The sequence below is a fragment of the Selaginella moellendorffii genome, unplaced genomic scaffold, assembly GCF_000143415.4.
Source record: "Selaginella moellendorffii unplaced genomic scaffold, v1.0 SELMOscaffold_154, whole genome shotgun sequence".
Lineage (NCBI taxonomy): Eukaryota > Viridiplantae > Streptophyta > Lycopodiopsida > Selaginellales > Selaginellaceae > Selaginella > Selaginella moellendorffii.
The window spans coordinates 134,377-152,124 of NW_003314415.1; the positions used below are offsets into that span (position 1 = coordinate 134,377).

General features: G+C 47.7%; 5 protein-coding genes and 1 non-coding gene across 6 annotated transcripts; 3 read left to right on the plus strand and 3 right to left on the minus strand.

The window, feature by feature from the left end:
• The first annotated feature begins 43 nt into the window (after window positions 1-43).
• Window positions 44-1,551, plus strand: LOC9640923 (palmitoyl-monogalactosyldiacylglycerol delta-7 desaturase, chloroplastic). The gene is made up of 5 exons (XM_002993318.3): window positions 44-702; window positions 769-909; window positions 957-1,097; window positions 1,150-1,256; window positions 1,314-1,551. The coding sequence occupies exons 1-5, from the start codon at window positions 127-129 to the stop codon at window positions 1,504-1,506; spliced, it is 1,158 nt and encodes a 385-aa protein (XP_002993364.2). The 5' UTR covers window positions 44-126; the 3' UTR covers window positions 1,507-1,551.
• Window positions 1,552-1,944: 393 nt separating this feature from the next.
• On the minus strand, window positions 1,945-2,017 carry TRNAK-UUU. Its single transcript has one exon. It is a non-coding gene; the product is annotated as a tRNA-Lys (tRNA).
• A 13-nt stretch (window positions 2,018-2,030) lies between these two features.
• LOC9640924 (gibberellin receptor GID1C) lies at window positions 2,031-5,442 on the minus strand. The gene is made up of 4 exons (XM_002993346.2): window positions 5,258-5,442; window positions 3,932-5,204; window positions 3,525-3,765; window positions 2,031-3,386 (listed from the first exon to the last, which is right to left on the minus strand). Exons 3-4 carry the CDS (start codon window positions 3,597-3,599, stop codon window positions 2,325-2,327), a joined length of 1,137 nt encoding a protein of 378 aa, XP_002993392.1. The 5' UTR covers window positions 3,600-3,765; window positions 3,932-5,204; window positions 5,258-5,442; the 3' UTR covers window positions 2,031-2,324.
• Window positions 5,443-7,501: 2,059 nt separating this feature from the next.
• Window positions 7,502-8,610, minus strand: LOC9640952 (aerolysin-like protein). Its single transcript, XM_002993347.2, has 2 exons — window positions 8,284-8,610; window positions 7,502-8,217 (listed from the first exon to the last, which is right to left on the minus strand). The coding sequence occupies exons 1-2, from the start codon at window positions 8,567-8,569 to the stop codon at window positions 7,736-7,738; spliced, it is 768 nt and encodes a 255-aa protein (XP_002993393.1). The 5' UTR covers window positions 8,570-8,610; the 3' UTR covers window positions 7,502-7,735.
• Window positions 8,611-9,353: 743 nt separating this feature from the next.
• LOC9640953 (protein N-terminal asparagine amidohydrolase) lies at window positions 9,354-11,139 on the plus strand. Its single transcript, XM_024667085.1, has 7 exons — window positions 9,354-9,362; window positions 9,482-9,625; window positions 9,697-9,781; window positions 10,025-10,173; window positions 10,244-10,407; window positions 10,471-10,590; window positions 10,639-11,139. The coding sequence occupies exons 1-7, from the start codon at window positions 9,354-9,356 to the stop codon at window positions 10,805-10,807; spliced, it is 840 nt and encodes a 279-aa protein (XP_024522853.1). The 3' UTR covers window positions 10,808-11,139.
• Window positions 11,140-16,280: 5,141 nt separating this feature from the next.
• On the plus strand, window positions 16,281-17,737 carry LOC112343494 (aerolysin-like protein). The gene is made up of 2 exons (XM_024667046.1): window positions 16,281-16,940; window positions 17,007-17,737. Exons 1-2 carry the CDS (start codon window positions 16,907-16,909, stop codon window positions 17,720-17,722), a joined length of 750 nt encoding a protein of 249 aa, XP_024522814.1. The 5' UTR covers window positions 16,281-16,906; the 3' UTR covers window positions 17,723-17,737.
• The last annotated feature ends 11 nt before the right edge of the window (window positions 17,738-17,748 follow it).

Here is a 17,748-nt window from a genome sequence, read left to right on the forward strand (position 1 = left end):
TCCTTCCGTGCAATCACTTTTCGCCACGTGGACGGCGTGTCACGTTGGCAAGGCTCACATTGTACCACGTGGATAGAGTGCCACGTTGGCAAAATATCTTAGAGCGCGCGAGACAGAGTTTTTTCTATGGCGGTCCTCAGCTTGCGGGCGTCTCCAATCTCGCGCCCCCCGCCACAGCTCCATCGCGCCAGGAATCCAGAGCTCAAACTCTCCAGATCCAGATTTGTCAGCAATCCTCCACTCCCAGGCCAAATCTCTGGCATCCCCGGCGTTTCTAGCTTCTGGCTCCAATGTAGATCGAAAACGCGAGGAAACCTCGTCCGATTGGGGCAAATCTCTTGTGTTCTTGGCAGCGATGGCGCTCCCCAGGTGGATTCTTCGCCTTCTTCGCTTCCCTCGCACAGGATTTGGCTGTCGGACGTGATTGCGCGACCGCCAGGGCCGAGCAACCTCCTTCTGGGGAGGAAATGGGGCTCGCGGGATTGCATCCACCTGGGATTCCTGGCGCTCGTCCATGGATTTTGCCTCCTTGCTCCATTCACCTTTACGTGGGGCGCGTTTGGATCGTTCGTGGCGCTGTACGTCACCACGGGCTTATTCGGAATAACCCTGTCGTACCACCGGAATCTCTCGCACAAGAGCTTCAAGCTGCCCAAGTGGCTCGAGTATACATTCGCGTATTGCGGAGCTCAGGCCATGCAGGTAGGTAGTAGGTAGTAAATGGCACAGTAAAAAATGGGTTTTCACTTTGGGTTTTTACCTTGGCAGGGGGATCCAATTTCCTGGGTGAGCTCCCATCGCTACCACCACCAACATTGCGACACTGCAAGCGATCCACACACTCCACTCCAAGGGTTTTGGCACAGCCATATGGGATGGCTGTTGGATAACCAGGCTTTCCTAGACAAGGTAAAAAGTAAAACTTTTCAATCTTTTTTTAACTATGTTACCACAAGGTCGGAGAGCCGAGCAATGTGGGTGATTTGAGGGGCGACGCGTTTTACCGATTTTTGGAGAGAACTTACCCCATCCATCCAGTCGTTCTAGCCGGGATATTGTACGCCATTGGTGGCGTGCCGTACGTTGTCTGGGGCATGGTAAGTTACTTGGACTACTTGCTTGGTCAAAGTAACTTTTGTTTTTTTACAGGCAGTACGGATTGTGTGGGTTTACCATATAACCTGGGCCGTAAATTCCGCGGCCCACGTATGGGGGAGTCAACAGTGGAACACCGGCGACCTCTCGAGGAATAACTGGTAAGCAATTTTGTAACCATCATGGTTGTGCTTTTTACATGGTTTTTTACTGCACAGGTGGGTGGCATTGTTGGCATTTGGGGAGGGGTGGCATAACAATCACCACGCGTTCGAATATTCGGCCAGGCATGGTTTAGAATGGTGGCAATTTGATATGACGTGGTATGTGGTGAGGTCTCTCCAGGCGCTAGGCCTCGCCACAAAGGTGAAATTACCCTCCCATGAGCAAAGGGTAAAGCTCGCCATGTAAAACCGCCTTTTTTTTTTACCTTTTAACGCGGCCAAGAACCCTAAATCTCGTCTCTCGTCATGGCGGACGACTGGTTCGCGCGGGACAAGGCGCAGCACCTGCTGGCGTGCATGGCGATCGTCCTCGCGCTCGGCTCCGCGCTCGCGTTCAGCTCCAGGTTTAGGGCGTGGCGGATCCGAATCGCGTGCGTGGCGTCGCTGGCGGCGGGCGCAGCGAAGGAGGCGCTGGACGAGCTCCACGTCTGGAATTCATCGGGGGCGTCGGCCAAGGACGCCGTGGCAGACATTGTGGGCGCTCTTGTCGGCGCCGCGGCGCTGTGGGCGTGGCCGAGGATTTGGGGGGCCTTGTCTAGATCCAAAACAAAAGAAGAACAAGCCACCGGAGACCACGCGGTGTGAAGAAGTTCCAAAGCTTTTAACGAAACTTTCGTCCTTCTCTCGCCGCCCGTGGGAATCGAACCCACGACCACGTGGTTAAAAGCCACGCGCTATACCGGCTGAGCTAGGGCGGCTTATCACAAATGGTGAAAGACAAGAGAGTATGTATTTATACATGCTTAAAGGAAACTCTATCGCTCTCGTTTCGTTGTTAAGTAACAATCTTGAGAGAGCTCTCTCTTTCGCTTCTTCACAAAAGAATACAAGTGTGTCTGTCAATCAAATGCGAGAAGAAAAAAGAAGAAAAAACCAAACTGTTCTCTCCTTTTCTCCTCCTGTTGCTGTTGTTGGTGTTTTTGTGTTGGTGTTGGTGTTGATGCTATGAAAGTGTCCGGAAGAAAGAGATCCATCGCCATCCTTCTTGCCGAGAGTGGTCTTATCCTACGTTGTTGTCCTGCGAGTTATTCCTGTTCTTCGTGTTAGATGCTGGTCCCCATCGCGGTCGATAAACGCCGTGATCTTGTCCATCAGCCTGTGAAAGTGTCCAGTGTTTGGAAAGATGAAAAAGCCCACCGTCGCCTCCTCCAAGAACAAGAGCTCCACGTCCTTGCCGGCGTTCCTCATCCCCTCCACGTACTGGAGCTGCCAGTCCTTGATCATATCCAGCCCCGCCACCGCCACCAGCGAAGGTGGCAGCACCACGCCCTCGAGGCTGCGGGAGCTCGGCCCGAATATGTTGCACGCCGGATGATCCCTGTCCGCCCCGGCCGGAAGAAAGGACTGCCAGTAGAAATCCCTGTCCTTGATCGTCACAAAGTACTGCCCGTCGAATCTCAGCTCCGACTGCGTCCTCCGGTTGCCACCAAACATTGGTATAATCAGAATGTGTCCGGCCACACGTAACGGGCCGAGCTCCGCCCCCGACTCCGCTGCTCGGACTCCGACATGGTGGACAATGTTTCCACCGTTGCTGTCCCCGACCAAAAAGCACCGCCCGAGATCGGCAGTCCGTGGAAGCCAGGCATGCGCGACGCCGCGCAAGACTTGGACTTTGAGCCAGGTGAGCGCTGCGTAGCAGTCGTTGTAGGCGGCCGGGTACTTGTGCTCGGGAGCTCGCCGGTAGTTAACCGAGATGACTACCGCCTGGCACAGCCGGGCCAGCTGCTGGCATACCGTGTGGTAGACTGCACTGTTAGCGGACATGTGCACGAAGCTGCCGCCGTGGAAATAGAAGAAAATTGGCGTACCGTGCGTCGTCGAGCTTGCGTTGTTGTTGTGGCTGGCGCGGGGGATAAAAATTCGCGACCAGATGCCGCTGGTGCGGTCGATGGTCACGTCCATGAAGGTCACGGGGTCGTCTTCGCGCTCCACGCTGCTCACGGGGACTTTGCGGTCGAGGAATTCGTCCAGGTTGCGGTTGAAGGAGCCGTCGGAATTGCGGGTGAGGTTGTAAGCTAGCTTGAGGTTGGAGATGAGGACCCAGGTGTTGAGCGGCACAACTTCCTGAGCAAAAAACGCAAGGGGTCAGCCATTATTTCTCCCTGATCTCTGCTCTCTAGGTTGCTGGAATGAAGAAAGAATCGAGGAGCAAAGGAAAAAGAGGATTTTTATGTCTGGAGAGTAGCCTAGCGATATAGGTACCTTGGATTCTTTGAGCTGCAATTCCTCGGCGCTGCTATCCTCCTCCGGTTCCATATGCTCGCTTTGAAGCAGCATGAATGCCCGAGCGCTCGGAATTCCGGCCCTCTGTGGATCGCCTTCTAAATGTAGGAATTGTGGAGCTCTTGGCGTTCGATGCTATTTCATCGAATCACGTCAAAAAAGAGAAAGGGAAATAAAAACAGAAAAGACGCGGATAGAGTCGATAGATGCCGACAAATCCCTGCAAACGCCACCCACCACTTAGAGCTTCGCAAAATTCAACATCGAAAAGGAAGTGACCAGCAAGCACAAGCAAAGAGTGGCAAGAAAACAAGCCCAGGAAGAAGAAAGAAAAGATGCACAAGCAGCAGGGGGAGACCCTACAGAGGCGTGTCAAGAGCACTCACTAGATTTGGCGCTGAGGAGGCCCTCCTCGCCCGCACTGTGCCTGCGTCGCTGAGCCGAATTCGTTGGTCAGATCCCCGCAAAAACAAAACTTTAGGCCGTCTTCCGGAATCTCTCTCCCCGAAAAGGAGACTGGTTCCAAGCAAGAAACGTGTTGTGGCAGCCAATTCCTGGAGGGAGGGGTATTAGTAATCCGTCGTATACTGCCGTATCCCGCGCTATCAATCCATTACATCATCGTTCCGTCCCCCACCTTCCCTGCTGCCGAAGTACACACGTCGTCTCCTGAGCTAGCTTTCAATGCCGTCTATCCCTGTCCGTGCTTATCTGCAGAGAGAGAAACGCTACCAAGCGCTGGAAGCAGCGCCTCTTCCTGCTGCTGCCGCTGCGGCTGCTGCTACTACCGCCTGTGGCCACCCTTGAAGCGCGCAACAAACGCTGAGCAAACCAAAAGGGACCTTCAAGAGTGGAACCCACGCCAACGACAAACATGCCGCCATTGGCCCTGTGCTGGCCTTTCTTGTCCGTATCGGGCGGAAATGAAGCCTCCTCCCGTCCCTTAAGCCCCCCTCTCGCTCTGGAGCTTCACTTGGCAGCATTGCGGAGCATGGAAAGTCCAGCCTGCTGCCTCGCCCATCCCCGTCTTTTATCTCAACCGGACGCTGCGAGCGCGAGGCAGCAACAAGGTCTGCATTGGATCTGGTCCAGAATCTAGTGGAGAAAAAGCCTTTTTTTTCCGCCTCCTGCGTACGTACCCGACGGCCCCCGGGCTCCAAAATAGTAGCCGTCGTGTTTGTTGTTGCCGCTACGCTAACACCACTTGTTAAGTCTTTTTTAGTCTCTCCAGATACTGCCAGTCCCGCCGAATCACTCTGCCTGCTACTCTTGTCACCACGTCGTTTGTTTTTCTAAGGCGTGTAAGCCAAGTCAAAACCCGTGCCCTCCATCCAAAGATCGTTGTGGATTGGATTGTTGGAACCCGGCCAAATTCTAAGCTGCCCAGCTGTGAGCCACCTACACCTCCCTACTTTGCTGTGCCGAAGGAAGTGCTTTTGACCCGATAGCTTTGGGCTTGGACCCCAGTACCAACTAGCCAGGCGTCGACGAGGCTTGCTTGTTATGACGGCCACCACCTCAAAAACAAATGCCGGAAAAAGCCATGACGACCGCGCGCTGCTGCCGACTTAAATAATCCATCCCGGCCTGCCTGCCTACCTGCAACTCTGCTTGTTTTATCCAACTCCTTGCCACGGTGTGGGTAAATTGTAATGGCGACTGCAAAAGGAGAGACTTTGTTTAAGCGCGTAGAGTAAAAAGTCTTTGCTAACCTTTCGGATTAGCGAAGAGCCCAGGCAAGCGCATATCATGGTCTGATATGGTTTACCGTAAACTAAAGCGTTGTCGGTCGCTGTTGGTGTCCCTTGGTAAATTTTCTTTTTGCCGGGGCGACCTTTCCCGGCTCGAGCTCGCCACGAAGGAGCTGTTGTTTTGTTTCTAGTCCCCTTGGAACAGATTGGCGGTGCGCTACACGTCAAGCCCGACTTGCAATCAAGGATAGTAACATGCTACTGAAAGACAAGGCCCTTGTGGACGCTTGCTGCTCTATGAAAATACATGCCTACCTGCAGCCCCACATCGCTCACTATAGCCATTTTCTCCAGTGGATTGGCTCCGATCGGATAACTCCCGACTGAAACTCCCAGCCTGCGGAACCAATGCAAAGAAACAAACGCTGTGAGAGCGAGGGTGAAAACAAAATGGCAGAAGAACAACAGACAAAACGGGGAAAGGTTCCATGATTGTTACATGGACCAAAATCTCATTTTCTCGTACCTCTGTGTGTGTGTGTGTGTGTGTGTGTGTGTGTGTGTCAAGTGCCACGTTCCATCTTGGTTGTCCATCGCTTTGCTTCAACTTCACTCCAAGGAAAAAAGCTCGCTTCGTTCCCTCTTTAAATAAAAAAGAAAAAGGAAAAAGGGAAAAAAGAGAAAAAGGATCGTCACATTCTGTCAGGAAGCCACAGTCATGCTTGAATCATCATCACCCTCAATTCCGTTAAACAAGTCCCACCCGGACCTCTTTCTTTTCTTACTAAAAGAGAATGAGAAGAAGCAAGGAAGGAAGAGCATTTGGCATTGACAGACACAAACAAAAAAAAGCCCGACTTTGACACCATCAAGCAGGCCCGGACTTTACCTCAGAATCTGCGCCATTCTTCTTCTTCTCGTCCTCCCCAACGTGACAAGCAAGCACAGTGGTCAAAAGCTCACGCCCGGTCCTTTTCCTCTGCAAAGATCTACACCTAACTCGGCAGCATTAGAGCGGCCCAGCGCGCTATCAAACAAGACGATCGCGACCGAGAAAGCCCTGGCCCTAAAATTTAAAAAATTTAGGGTTCTTGAGCTGCCACGTGGATTGGAACTTAAGCACGTTTTGGTCGAATGTTTAATCTGGACTGGCCGATAGTGTGGCTTGATTTTTCTTTTCTCGTGCACTTAAGAGCGCTTCTTCATTCATAGTACGTTTTTCAAGGCTCGATTTATGTCCTGTTGGCCTGCCTGTGGTTTTAAAGCTCTTTCTTCTTTTTCTTCTTGTCTTGCTGCCCGTTTTATCCCCTGCTTTTCTCGGTTTTGGGACTTTGCTTTTGAGCTCTAACGCTAGCGGCCACCTCGACTTATTCTCCCGAGGAAAAGTATTCCCGAGAACTAGCTGACAAGTTCACATCTCGAAGAATAACAGGTAAAACCATCGTAACAGCCATGGCTGAACTCAGCGTTTGTATCTTTCGCGACAGACGGCAGAGCTCGTTAGAAAAATCAAAACAGGAAAGAAATTTGTGTAAGCTCTTCACTTTTTTTCCTTTTGAGTTGTTTCACAAATTTCATACTGTTTGTTGAGATAAGACCTGTGGTCCCGGAAATCTTGATGGAACCTTTTCGTGTTGTAGCACTTGTATTTCTGGACCTGGAAGCTTTGGATGCTCAAGACGTACCACTTTACTGTTTCGCGCTCTTCTCTCTTCCTTGACTTGCTGCTCTTGTTTTGCAGCCGGAAACTCGGGATAGAGATGGGAAATCACCAATCGTGTAAGTGTATTTTTCTTCAATCCGTCCTCTGAGGTCTAGTTTCTCACGTTCTTTTGTGTACGTGATTTCTAGTTGGTGATCTTAACGTTGGTTGTGGTGATGATTCAGCTTTTGATCGATCAAAGCGTGTTTTCAATTGTCACAGTCTCCGCGCTAAGGAGCCGAAAGTTACGAACAATTTGTGCAGCTATGGTGGAGAGCCAAATACCAAAGTTTGGTTGGAGTTTTCTTTGCAATAAGCACAGGCTCGCAAGGTTCTAGTTGATTTTCTTTAGATTTTTGGTCTGACTGCAACAATCATTGATCGATTCCAAGCTTAGTATCATACATTTGCTTCTTATAATTGCTCCCATGCCTTAATACACCAAATCAAGTTGCTGGAGAGCAGGAATCCTGTTTTTCGCTTCCACGTAAGTTCGTCTCTGATTGCTCTGCCTTTCCAGAGAATTCTATCTTGCTGGAAAACATTCCACAAACACTTTCAAAAGCAAGACTCGAGCTTCTTTCATTACAATATTGCTATTATCTGAATCATCCGCCGGTAACGTCAGTCTCAGTGACCGAAACACCAGTGTACGTACCAGTCTGGGGGAAACTAAAGCTTTCGCCTGTGTCAAGCTTGACAACCATGACACCCGAGTATGGCACGTTGATCTTACCAGAGTAAGTTACTGCCTGGATGTTAACTGACGCCCCCGGTGCCAGCGTATTTCCCTCGGATCACTCGAGGTTTTTGGTGCCGGAATGCTCAACCGTGTTGGTGGACTGCTCGCTCTCTTGCCACTGATAAGAGCTCTCGGTCTTGAAAATGTCGAGGATGCTGGCATTCACAGTGACGGTTTGGGAAGTGGTGAGGCCTTCGGCCTGAGACCACGAGTAGGAGATGGTCATATCTTTACTTCCATCGATCTTCCACTGAACAGGAACTTCACTGTTGTTGCTGCATTTCAGGGTGTCCAGTGTCTCTGGAACGATGCTTCCCAATGCAGAGATGTTGTAGTAGCGTACGTCTTGGAGCTGGCAAGAGACCAGCGGCAGGAGAAACGCAAAGCCCCGTGCGTTTAGGTCGTCACCGGCACGGATGTCGGCTCCCACCAGGATCCCGGAGTAGACATTGATCACCGTGGCGCTTCCACCTTGGTATCCATGCTGGAAAGTATTGCCGAGGCTTGTGGTAAACATGATAGCACTGGCGCGATCACCTGGTCGTCCAAAAGCACGAGCCAAGGTATAATGCATACCAAGAAGAGGTGATAGAGCAAGCTTACCAACGTGATCCCATTCGCCAAGCCAGAGGGACATGGACGTGATGAGCTCCCCGGGCTGGAAAGTGTAGGTGGACGAGCTTCCAGCGGGGCTGCCATAGAGGTGGCATTGATTGTCCGTCTCACCCGTCTGCCACAACTTGACAGCTTTGGTTCTGTTACCATAGTCCCACACTTGGATCTGGCGGATGACCTTCCCGCTAGTCCAGGCTTCAAGCTGATAGTCAGTGCCACCCGAGGTGTTTCCCACAACTTGGACGGTGCCAATGACGGGGCTGGAGAGTGTCATGAGCAAAAGGATGAATGCAAGGGAGTTCTAGGAGAGATGCTTTGGTGATGATGATCTAGAATGGACCTAGATTTATATTGTCCTCGACTTGGTGCTTGAGTCAACCATCGCTGGATTGTTGATCGTACTCCATGTGCGCGTGATTTTCGATCTCTGAATGAAAGAGTTTCTTACGCTGTTGCTGTTCAACGTAATCTGCATCGACAACAGGTCCTGATTATCACAGAATAAACAAACACCAAAAAACTACGGTCGTGATGAACGCGCTGCACTTGAACGTAAAAAATCTGCCAGCAAGATGCAACAAGATTAAAAACATTTCTCGTTTTAATCATGTGAAATTTTTCTAAGAGGTTTATATGTGTTTGTAAACGTCAGGATGCAGATTTGAGTCCTCGAGAACTGATATTTAGTCCTAATTAACACAGAATAAACAAATCTCGAAAGCAATCTAGACAGTACATACAGGTTTCTCTTGGTGAACGCGCTGCATTACAAAATTCTGACTACGAGCTGCATCCTGATTTTGTTGACGTTAAGAGGTTTATCAGTGCTCCGCCGTTGGATCGGGGGCATCCGACGTACCGTTTAACATTTGGTTATGAACAAGAACAAGACATTGGAGCCTCCAAAAAATATAGCGATTTGTTCAAACGTCAACAAAATCGATGTCGTGGTCAAATCTCCATCCTGACGTTTACATTAACACATATAAACCTCTTAGAAAACTTATAGGAAATATAATGTGATAATAAGTTCAACCTTTTAATGTTTTTGTTCCGCTATGGTTCTTGTGGGAGCGGCGCTCGAGGCTTTGGATTTCAAGACGCGGCGACCAAGGTACCACTTTGCTCAGATTTGCGAAGCGATTGCGTGTTTTTTTTACCACTTCACTTGCTTTGTAAGTTGTAGTTGGCTTGGCTCTTGGGTCATCCCACTTTGGTAGCTGATGCTTTAAAGGCATCGCCGGCGATAGAGATCAAACAGTCCAGCACTCCGCGTTTCGTGTGTGTTTTGCAAAAGGAATTCGCGACCGCTATTCCAGCGCTTGTGGATGTAAGATCGATTTGGATACAAGCTTGGTTGCAACTCACTCATGTTCTTCCCTCTCTCTTTTTGTCTTGCAGTTTGTTGGCACAGATGATGCAACAACTTGTGTGGGAGTGCAAATCCGGACTGTAAGGATGCTCCAAGTTGGTGTGTTACGCTTCTGATGGCTTTGCGGAACAAGCATCGGGCATTTGGACTTTGCAGGCTGCGTGAAAGAAGGCCTCGTCCAAATGCTTTCTTCGCTTTTTCCGGACAAGGACACCATCCTCGAGGTGTTGTTCTTGATTTTTTTTTCTTTCTATTTCCCCTGGTTTGTGAGTTGATTTCTACTGCTTGCCTTCTACACAGGTCCATATGGCTGGTGCTTACGATGACTCCATCGAGATGGGGCTCCGAGAAGATGAGATGGGACACTCTTGGCCTCTGTGCCTAGAACTTGTCGAGGAGTTGCAAGCTCTGCTTACAAGCTGGAAATCCGGACGCTTTGCATTCTCCGGCATAACACTGTCACAAGCGATGGGGGTTATCCTTGTCCTGCTGTGAGAGGCTTCGCGGTGAGCAAAGGTTCCATAGCTTTTTCGTTCTCTCTCTCTCTTTCTTTTATCAGTTCTCCTGGTTTCGCAGATCGAAACAAAATCTGGACGCTGTTTTCCAGCGAGCTTTTCAGCTGACGCCAGGGGTCCGGACGAAATCATTCGAGCACTCTTGATGCTGGCGGGGCCGGCAACCAGGCTCCGCCTCCCGTATGACACCGAGTCGGACACTTTCTCGATCAAACCATTCCAGTGGTATCAAGTCTTCTTTCACCACGGTTTCCATCTTTTCTTCATGGTTTCTTTCTACCTTTCCAGGAGCCGAGGATGGAAAATGCTCGCAGCGCAGTCGCTAGCTCTGTCTGATGCCGAGCTACTCCAGACTCGATCAACGTCTCCACACGCAGAGAGCCCGAGCTTCGTCACCTCCATCAGAAGGTAGTGCAAGAGCTCCTTTCCTTTACATGCATCTTTACCACCTTTCAGGATGGACACTTATATTTACAACCATCCCGACTGGGAACACGCATTTCCAAACCGAGAGAGCCGAAGGTTAGTAAGAGATCCTGGAACTGGGAGATGGATGCGAGCGGAAGACCCAAACTCAAGAAGAGTTGCGAGCACAGCCAAAGCTTTATGGGAGCTCTCGCTTTGAAAACCACAGGCTCTTCGTCACCACATCCCGAGAGAGAGCTTTGCTACGACAGATTCTCAAGCGAGGCAATCCACGAAGAGAGTCTCGCGTTTACTTGCACTGGTATCTCGTCGTGAGGACAGTGTCCGGCTTGGAGCTTCATGAGCGTTGCGTCGTTGTAAAGAGCTTGGATCTTGTCAGCTTTAGAAGACGGGGCCAGTGGATCCGACTCTCCCCACAGTACTAGCAGTGGACAATCCAAATCTCGCAAAAGTTTCTCCAGGGATAAATCAGATGGCTGGAACAAGAAGCGAGAGATCATCCTGTTCCAAGAAAAAAAAGCCATTCTTTTCGTAGTTTTTCATTTCTTTCCCTTCTACGAACCTGTAAAACACCACTGCTGAGCAGCAAGGAAGGAACCAACAAAAAAAAGCCTGACTTTGACACCATCAAGCAAACTTGGACTTTACCTCAGAATCTGTGGCATTTTTCTTCTTCTCACCCGCCTCAACAAAGGAGCTGGGTGTTGGAAATGTAATTATTGTGGAAAAATGTATTGCGGTCCGCTAAAATGAATTAAAACGCATCTTGCTAAATTTTTTGGGTATAACATTGAAGCATGTAATGCTTTAAATGTTCCTCTTCATGTTCAGAATCAAACTCGCTAAATGTTTGTGGATTAATATTAACATAGTGGGATTTTAATAGACATTAAATTAGTTTCAATCTAGACCTTTCATATAATTTATGCCCTTTTGTCTTTACCTTTTACAACAAATCTACAGAATAGGCATTTTGATAGAGCATCTGCTTCTAGAGTTGGCACACAAAGTGCTAGTCAATCTTAGCCTATGAGTGCTTTTATAGGCTAGGGATCATTTGTTAGTCGAAAGCGAATGTAAGATGGCAACATTGGAGAAATGCTTGATGATGTAAAAAACATGAATTTAGATGATGTGATATTAAAGTTCATTTTCTTGAATGCCATACTATTTAATGTTGTGAAAAGCCTATATTTTCGTGCAATGATCACAACCACTTGTAATGCCGGACATAATGCTGCATCGAGGATTCTTGGTTACAATAAAGTTTGTATTACTCAGTTCACTTGTCACTATACTCTAATCAAAGAGAAGTTAATTCCCTTTCATGATGGATGGACTCAATTTAAATGTACAATAGTGACTGATGGATGGTTTGATATAAAAAAACAGATCATTCATAAATTTCATAGTTACCTCTATCTATGGCTCAATATTTTGGCAGGGTGTTGACACCAAAGGGAAGAAAAGATTGGTCTTTGGCTTTGGGAGCAATTTAGACCCATTATTTTGGATGTTGGTATTGAAAATGTTCTTCAAGTCATTATTGATAGTATTTTGAATTGTGTATTAATGGGGGAACATATGAGAGAAGAATTCCCCTTTATCTTACACAATCAATGCATGTGCTGTGTTTTGGACTTGTTATTGGAGGATATTGGGAAGTTTGATTGAGTGTCTAAAATTATAAATGACTGTGAGAAGATCGTGAAGTTCATAATTGAGAAGCTAATATTACTTGCTTTATTTTGAAAGTTTTGCTCTAGAGAACTCATGAAGCCTGCAAACACTTGATTCGCTTACATCTTTTTTATAGTCAGCTAGCTCCAACATGAAAATGTTTTGCCATGCTTTCGACGATTCAAAGTGAGTGTAGAATTTGAATTGTCGAAATGGTATAACACAAAGGATGCTAAGAATGTTCGTACAACAACTTTCAATGATGAATTTTAGAAGAACACTTTTACTTTATTGGTCATGGTAACTCTTATTTTGAAGGTGTTATGTCTTGTAGATCGTAAGGGTGCAATAACAAGATTAATTTATGAAGCAATGTATTGTATAATTAAAGGATTAGAGCTTATAGCTCAAATGGCAAGCTTGATGCGGATAAAATTAATGCAATTAAGTGTATTTTGATTGAAGATTAACATAGACAAAAAGCTCGATGGTTTATGATGCATAGCTATATGCACAATGCTACACATGCTTTGAATCTTTCATACCTTGAGCAAGACTTAAATGCTGAGGTAAGAAGCGATTGAATAGATTATTTATCACTCTATTGCTGTAAGGACACTCAATTGGAAGAAAAGTTAGATAAGTAATTCAATATGTTTCGACAAGGAAATGGAAGAGCTATCAATTAAGATTTGCTGAAGAGCAAAGCAAAAAGGAAATTCCTAGTGTCTTGGTGAGAATCCTATGGATATGAGATACATGAGCTCAGGAAGTTAGCATTTTGTGTGTTGAGCCAAAGAGTGTGCTCTTTTCCATGTGAGCAAAATTGGAATAGTTGGAACTTGATCCAAACCAAATAATATAATCACGTACTTCCAGAGAACTTGAAAAAGTTAGTTTATGTACATAATAACACAAGAGTGGTGGATCGTATTGAAAGTGAAGGAATAAAATTCTTAAAAGATCAATCTCGACACAATTACAATCAAACCACAATGGATAAAGATTGTAGAGTGAATCTCTTAGTATAGAAGATTTAGCCGAAGAAAATTTTCCAAATGAGGATGTGATTGTTAAAGTAGATGCCAGAGATGTTAAAGAACTTGCCGAAGATGTTGAAGAAGATAAGTAATAGTTGATTTGGTTTAATGCTTTGGTTTTCTTACTTTTATTAGTGTGGTTTTACTAAAAATGTTTTTTTTTAAATAAAAAAATTTATGAACTGTTCTGCCGTTTAGCATTTTTACGGCCGGTCGATAACCACTGTTAACCAATCGGTCGGTCAATCAGTGTTCGGAACAATTGGGACTAACCTTGCACCCCAGCGTGACAAACAAGCATAGTGGTCAAAAGCTCATGCCCAGTCTTTTTCCTCTGCAAAGATTTATACTGGCCAGCATTAGAGTGGCCCAGCGCAATCAGAAAGCCCTGGCCCTAAAATTTAAAAAATTTAGGAATCTTGAGCTGCCACGTGGATTGGTTCTTTTGGTCAAATGTTTAATCTGGACTGGCCGATAGTGTGGCTTGCTTTTTCTTTTCTCATGCACTTGAGAGCGCTTCTTCAGTCATAGTACGTTTGTCAAAGCTCGATTTATGTTCTGTTGGCCTGCCGTTGGTTTTTAAGCTCTTTCTTCTTTTCTTCTTGTCTTGCTCTGCTTTTCTCGGTTTTGGGACTTTGCTTTTGATAGCGCCACCTCGACTTATTCTCCCGAGGAAAAGTATTCCCGAGAACTAGCTGACAAGTTCTCATCTCGAAGAATAAAAGGTAAAACCATCGTAAGAGCCATGGCTGAAATCACACTGCGTTTGTATCTTTCCTGACAGAGGGCAGAGCTCGTTCGAAAAATCAAAACAGGAAAGAAATTTGTGTAAGCTCTTCACTTGATTTCCTTTTGACTTGTCTCACAAATTTCATATTGTTTATTGAGACAAGACCTGTGGTCCCGGAAATCTTACCTTTTCGTGTTGTAGCACTTGTATTTCTGGACCTGGAAGCTTTGGATGCTCAAGACGTACCACTTTACCGTTTCGCGCTCTTCTCTCTTCCTTGACTTGCTGCTCTTGTTTTGCAGCCGGAAACTCGGGATAGAGATGAATCGTGCAAGTGTATTTTTCTTCAATCCGTCCTCTGAGGTCGAGTTTCTTACGTTCTTTTGTGTACGTGATTTCTAGTTGGTGATCTTAACGTTGGTTGTGGTGATGATTCAGCTTTTGATCGATCAAAGCGTGTTTTCAATTGTCACAGTCTCCACGCTAAGGAGCCGAAAGTTACGAACGATTTGTGCAGCTATGGTGGAGAGCCAAATACCAAAGTTTCGTTGGAGTTTTCTTTGCAATAAGCACAGGCTCGCAAGGTTCTAGTTGAATTTTTTTTATTTTTTTTGGTCTGGCTGCAACAATCATTGATCGATTCCAAGCTTAGTATCATACATTTGCTTCTTATAATTGCTCCTATGCCTTATACACCAAATCAAGTTGCTGGAAAGCAGGAATCCTGTTTTTTGCTTCCACGTAAGTTCGTCTCTGATTGCTTCTGCCTTTCCAGAGAATTCTATCTTGCTGGAAAACATTCCACAAACACTTTCAAAAGCAAGACTCGAGCTTCTTTCATTACAATATTGCTATTATCTGAATCATCCGCCGGTAACGTCAGTCTCAGCGACCGAAACACCAGTGTACGTACCAGTCTGGGGGAAACTAAAGCTTTCGCCTGTGTCAAGCTTGACAACCATGACACCCGAGTATGGCACGTTGATCTTACCAGAGTAAGTTACTGCCTGGATGTTAACTGACGCCCCCGGTGCCAGCGTATTTTCCTCGGATCACTCGAGGTTTTTGGTGCCGGAATACTCAACCGTGTTGGTGGACTGCTCGCTCTCTTGCCACTGATAAGAGCTCTCGGTCTTGAAAATGTCGAGGATGCTGGCATTCACAGTGACGGTCTGGGAAGTGGTGAGGCCTTCGGCCTGAGACCACGAGTAGGAGATGGTCATATCTTTACTTCCATCAAGCTTCTACTGAACAGGAACTTCACTGTTGTTGCTGCATTTCAAGGTGTCCAGTGTCTCTGGAACGATGCTTCCCAATGCAGAGATGTTGTAGTAGCGTACGTCTTGGAGCTGGCAAGAGATCAGCGGCAGGAGAAACGCAAAGCCCCATGCGTTTAGGTCGTCACCGGCACGGATGTCGGCTCCCACCAGGATCCCGGAGTAGACATTGATCACCGTGGCGCTTCCACCTTGGTATCCATGCTGGAAAGTATTGCCGAGGCTTGTGGTAAACATGATAGCACCGGCGCGATCACCTGGTCGTCCAAAAGCACGAGCCAAGGTATAATGCATACCAAGAAGAGGTGATAGAGCAAGCTTACCAACGTGATCCCATTCGCCAAGCCAGAGGGACATGGACGTGATGAGCTCCCCGGGCTGGAAAGTGTAGGTGTACGAGCTTCCAGCGGGGCTGCCATAGAGGTGGCCTTGATTGTCCGTCTCACCCGTCTGCCACAACTTGACAGCTTTGGTTTTGTTACCATCGTCCCATACTTGGATCTGGCGGATGACCTTCCTGCTAGTCCAGGCTTCAAGCTGATAGTTGGTGCCACCCGAGGTGTTTCCCACAACTTGGACGGTGCCAATGACGGGGCTGGAGAGTGTCATGGTGGCAGGAGCTAGAGATTGAGCAAAAGGATGAATGCCAGGGAGTTCTAGGAGAGATGCTTTGGTGATGATGGTCTAGAATGGACCTAGATTTATATTGTCCTCGACTTAGTGTTTGAATCAACCATCGCTGGATTGTTGATCATACTCCATGTGCACGATCTCTGAATGAAAGAGTTTTTTATGCTGTTGCTTTTCAGCAGCAGTATGATCAACAATCCAGTGATTCCACAACTTGCCAGCAAGATGCAACAAGATGCCAGCAAGATGCAGCAGTATGATCAACATACTGCTGGTATAGGCCTTAGCATTCGGCTTCCATGAGCAAGACTGCTACAAGGTCGGGGTCCTGGAACACGCACAGCAGCAAGCCAGGATGGGAAAGGTGCCTCTGTATCAACAGCCAGAGTACTGCTGTGCAGGACAGCAAGGGAGCCATGCCAAGCAGCAGCTCCATACTGCTGCATCTTGTTGGCATCTTGTTGCATCTTGCTGGCCTTGATTGTCCATCTCACCCGTTTGCCACAACTCTTTCATTCAGAGATTGAAAATCACGGGCACATGGAGTATGATCAACAATCGAGCAATGGTTGATTCAAACACTAAGTCGAGGACAATATAAATCCAGGTCCATTCTAGACCATCATCACCAAAGCATCTCTCCTGAAACTCCCTGGCATTCATCCTTTTGCTCAATCTCTAGCTCCTGCCACCATGACACTCTCCAGCCCCGTCATTGGCACCGTCCAAGTTGTGGGAAACACCTCGGGTGGCACCGACTATCAGCTTGAAGCCTGGACTAGCGGGAAGGTCATCCGCCAGATCCAAGTGTGGGACGATGGTAACAAAACCAAGTCAAGTTGTGGCAGACGGGTGAGACGGACAATCAAGGCCACCTCTACGGCAGCCCCGCTGGAAGCTCGTACACCTACACTTTCCAGCCCGGGGAGCTCATCACGTCCATGTCCCTCTGGCTTGGCGAATGGGATCACGTTGGTAAGCTTGCTCCATCACTTCTTCTTGGTATGCATTATACCTTGGCTCGTGCTTTTGGACGACCAGGTGATCGAGCCGGTGCTACCATGTTTACCACAAGCCTCGGCAATACTTTCCAGCATGGATACCAAGGTGGAAGCGCGACGGTGATCAATGTCTACTCTGGGATCCTGGTGGGAGCCGACATCCGTGCCGGTGACGACCTAAATGCATGGGGCTTTGCGTTCCTCAGGCCTCTTGTTTCGTGCCAGCTACAGGATGTCACGTATGGCGATCTTTCAATGGGGTCTGTTTCGCTTCAAAGTCTAGACAGCTATTCCACCAACGTTGCTGGAGACGGCTCCTTTTCAAGCTCTGAGCAGTCTAGCATCCAAAAGACCATCTCGAGCTCTTGGTCCCAGTCCGAGGGAGTCACGTCCTCCATGGATGTTACGGTCACTGCGACGATCCCGGAGATTGGCGAAGTTGGGGGCGCGGGCGCCGGGACAAAGTACGAGTGGCAGGAAAGCGAGACATACACGTCGCAGGCATCGATCCAGGCCGTGCAAACGCTCACCTGGTCAGTGAACTGGACTCTCGTGGCTGGACAAAGCATAAGCCTCCAGGCTCAGACCCATACGGGGTCTATCAACGTTCCATACCAGGGTACCATGGTTGTCACCGTGGTAGAGACAACGGGTGATCCTCCAACGTTTTCGTTTGAGACTTTCAACTTCCCACAAAGTGGGACGTACACTGGTGTGTCTGTCACTGCAATTGAAGTTCCCATCACGGTCAGCTGATTCAATGGAAATATAATATGATAATA

Coding starts and splice junctions, on each gene's coding strand:
- LOC9640923 (XM_002993318.3), top strand. CDS start 127: ATGGCGGTCCTCAGCTTGCGGGCGTCTCCAATCTCGCGCCCCCCGCCA. Junction 910..956: donor ACCAGGCTTTCCTAGACAAG/GTAAAAAGTAAA, acceptor TGTTACCACAAG/GTCGGAGAGCCGAGCAATGT. Junction 1,098..1,149: donor CGTACGTTGTCTGGGGCATG/GTAAGTTACTTG, acceptor GTTTTTTTACAG/GCAGTACGGATTGTGTGGGT.
- LOC9640924 (XM_002993346.2), bottom strand. CDS start 3,599: ATGCTGCTTCAAAGCGAGCATATGGAACCGGAGGAGGATAGCAGCGCC. Junction 3,387..3,524: donor TGCAGCTCAAAGAATCCAAG/GTACCTATATCG, acceptor TTTTTTGCTCAG/GAAGTTGTGCCGCTCAACAC.
- LOC9640952 (XM_002993347.2), bottom strand. CDS start 8,569: ATGACACTCTCCAGCCCCGTCATTGGCACCGTCCAAGTTGTGGGAAAC. Junction 8,218..8,283: donor TGGCGAATGGGATCACGTTG/GTAAGCTTGCTC, acceptor TTGGACGACCAG/GTGATCGCGCCAGTGCTATC.
- LOC9640953 (XM_024667085.1), top strand. Junction 9,626..9,696: donor CTATTCCAGCGCTTGTGGAT/GTAAGATCGATT, acceptor TTTGTCTTGCAG/TTTGTTGGCACAGATGATGC. Junction 10,591..10,638: donor TTCGTCACCTCCATCAGAAG/GTAGTGCAAGAG, acceptor ACCACCTTTCAG/GATGGACACTTATATTTACA.
- LOC112343494 (XM_024667046.1), top strand. CDS start 16,907: ATGTCCCTCTGGCTTGGCGAATGGGATCACGTTG. Junction 16,941..17,006: donor TGGCGAATGGGATCACGTTG/GTAAGCTTGCTC, acceptor TTGGACGACCAG/GTGATCGAGCCGGTGCTACC.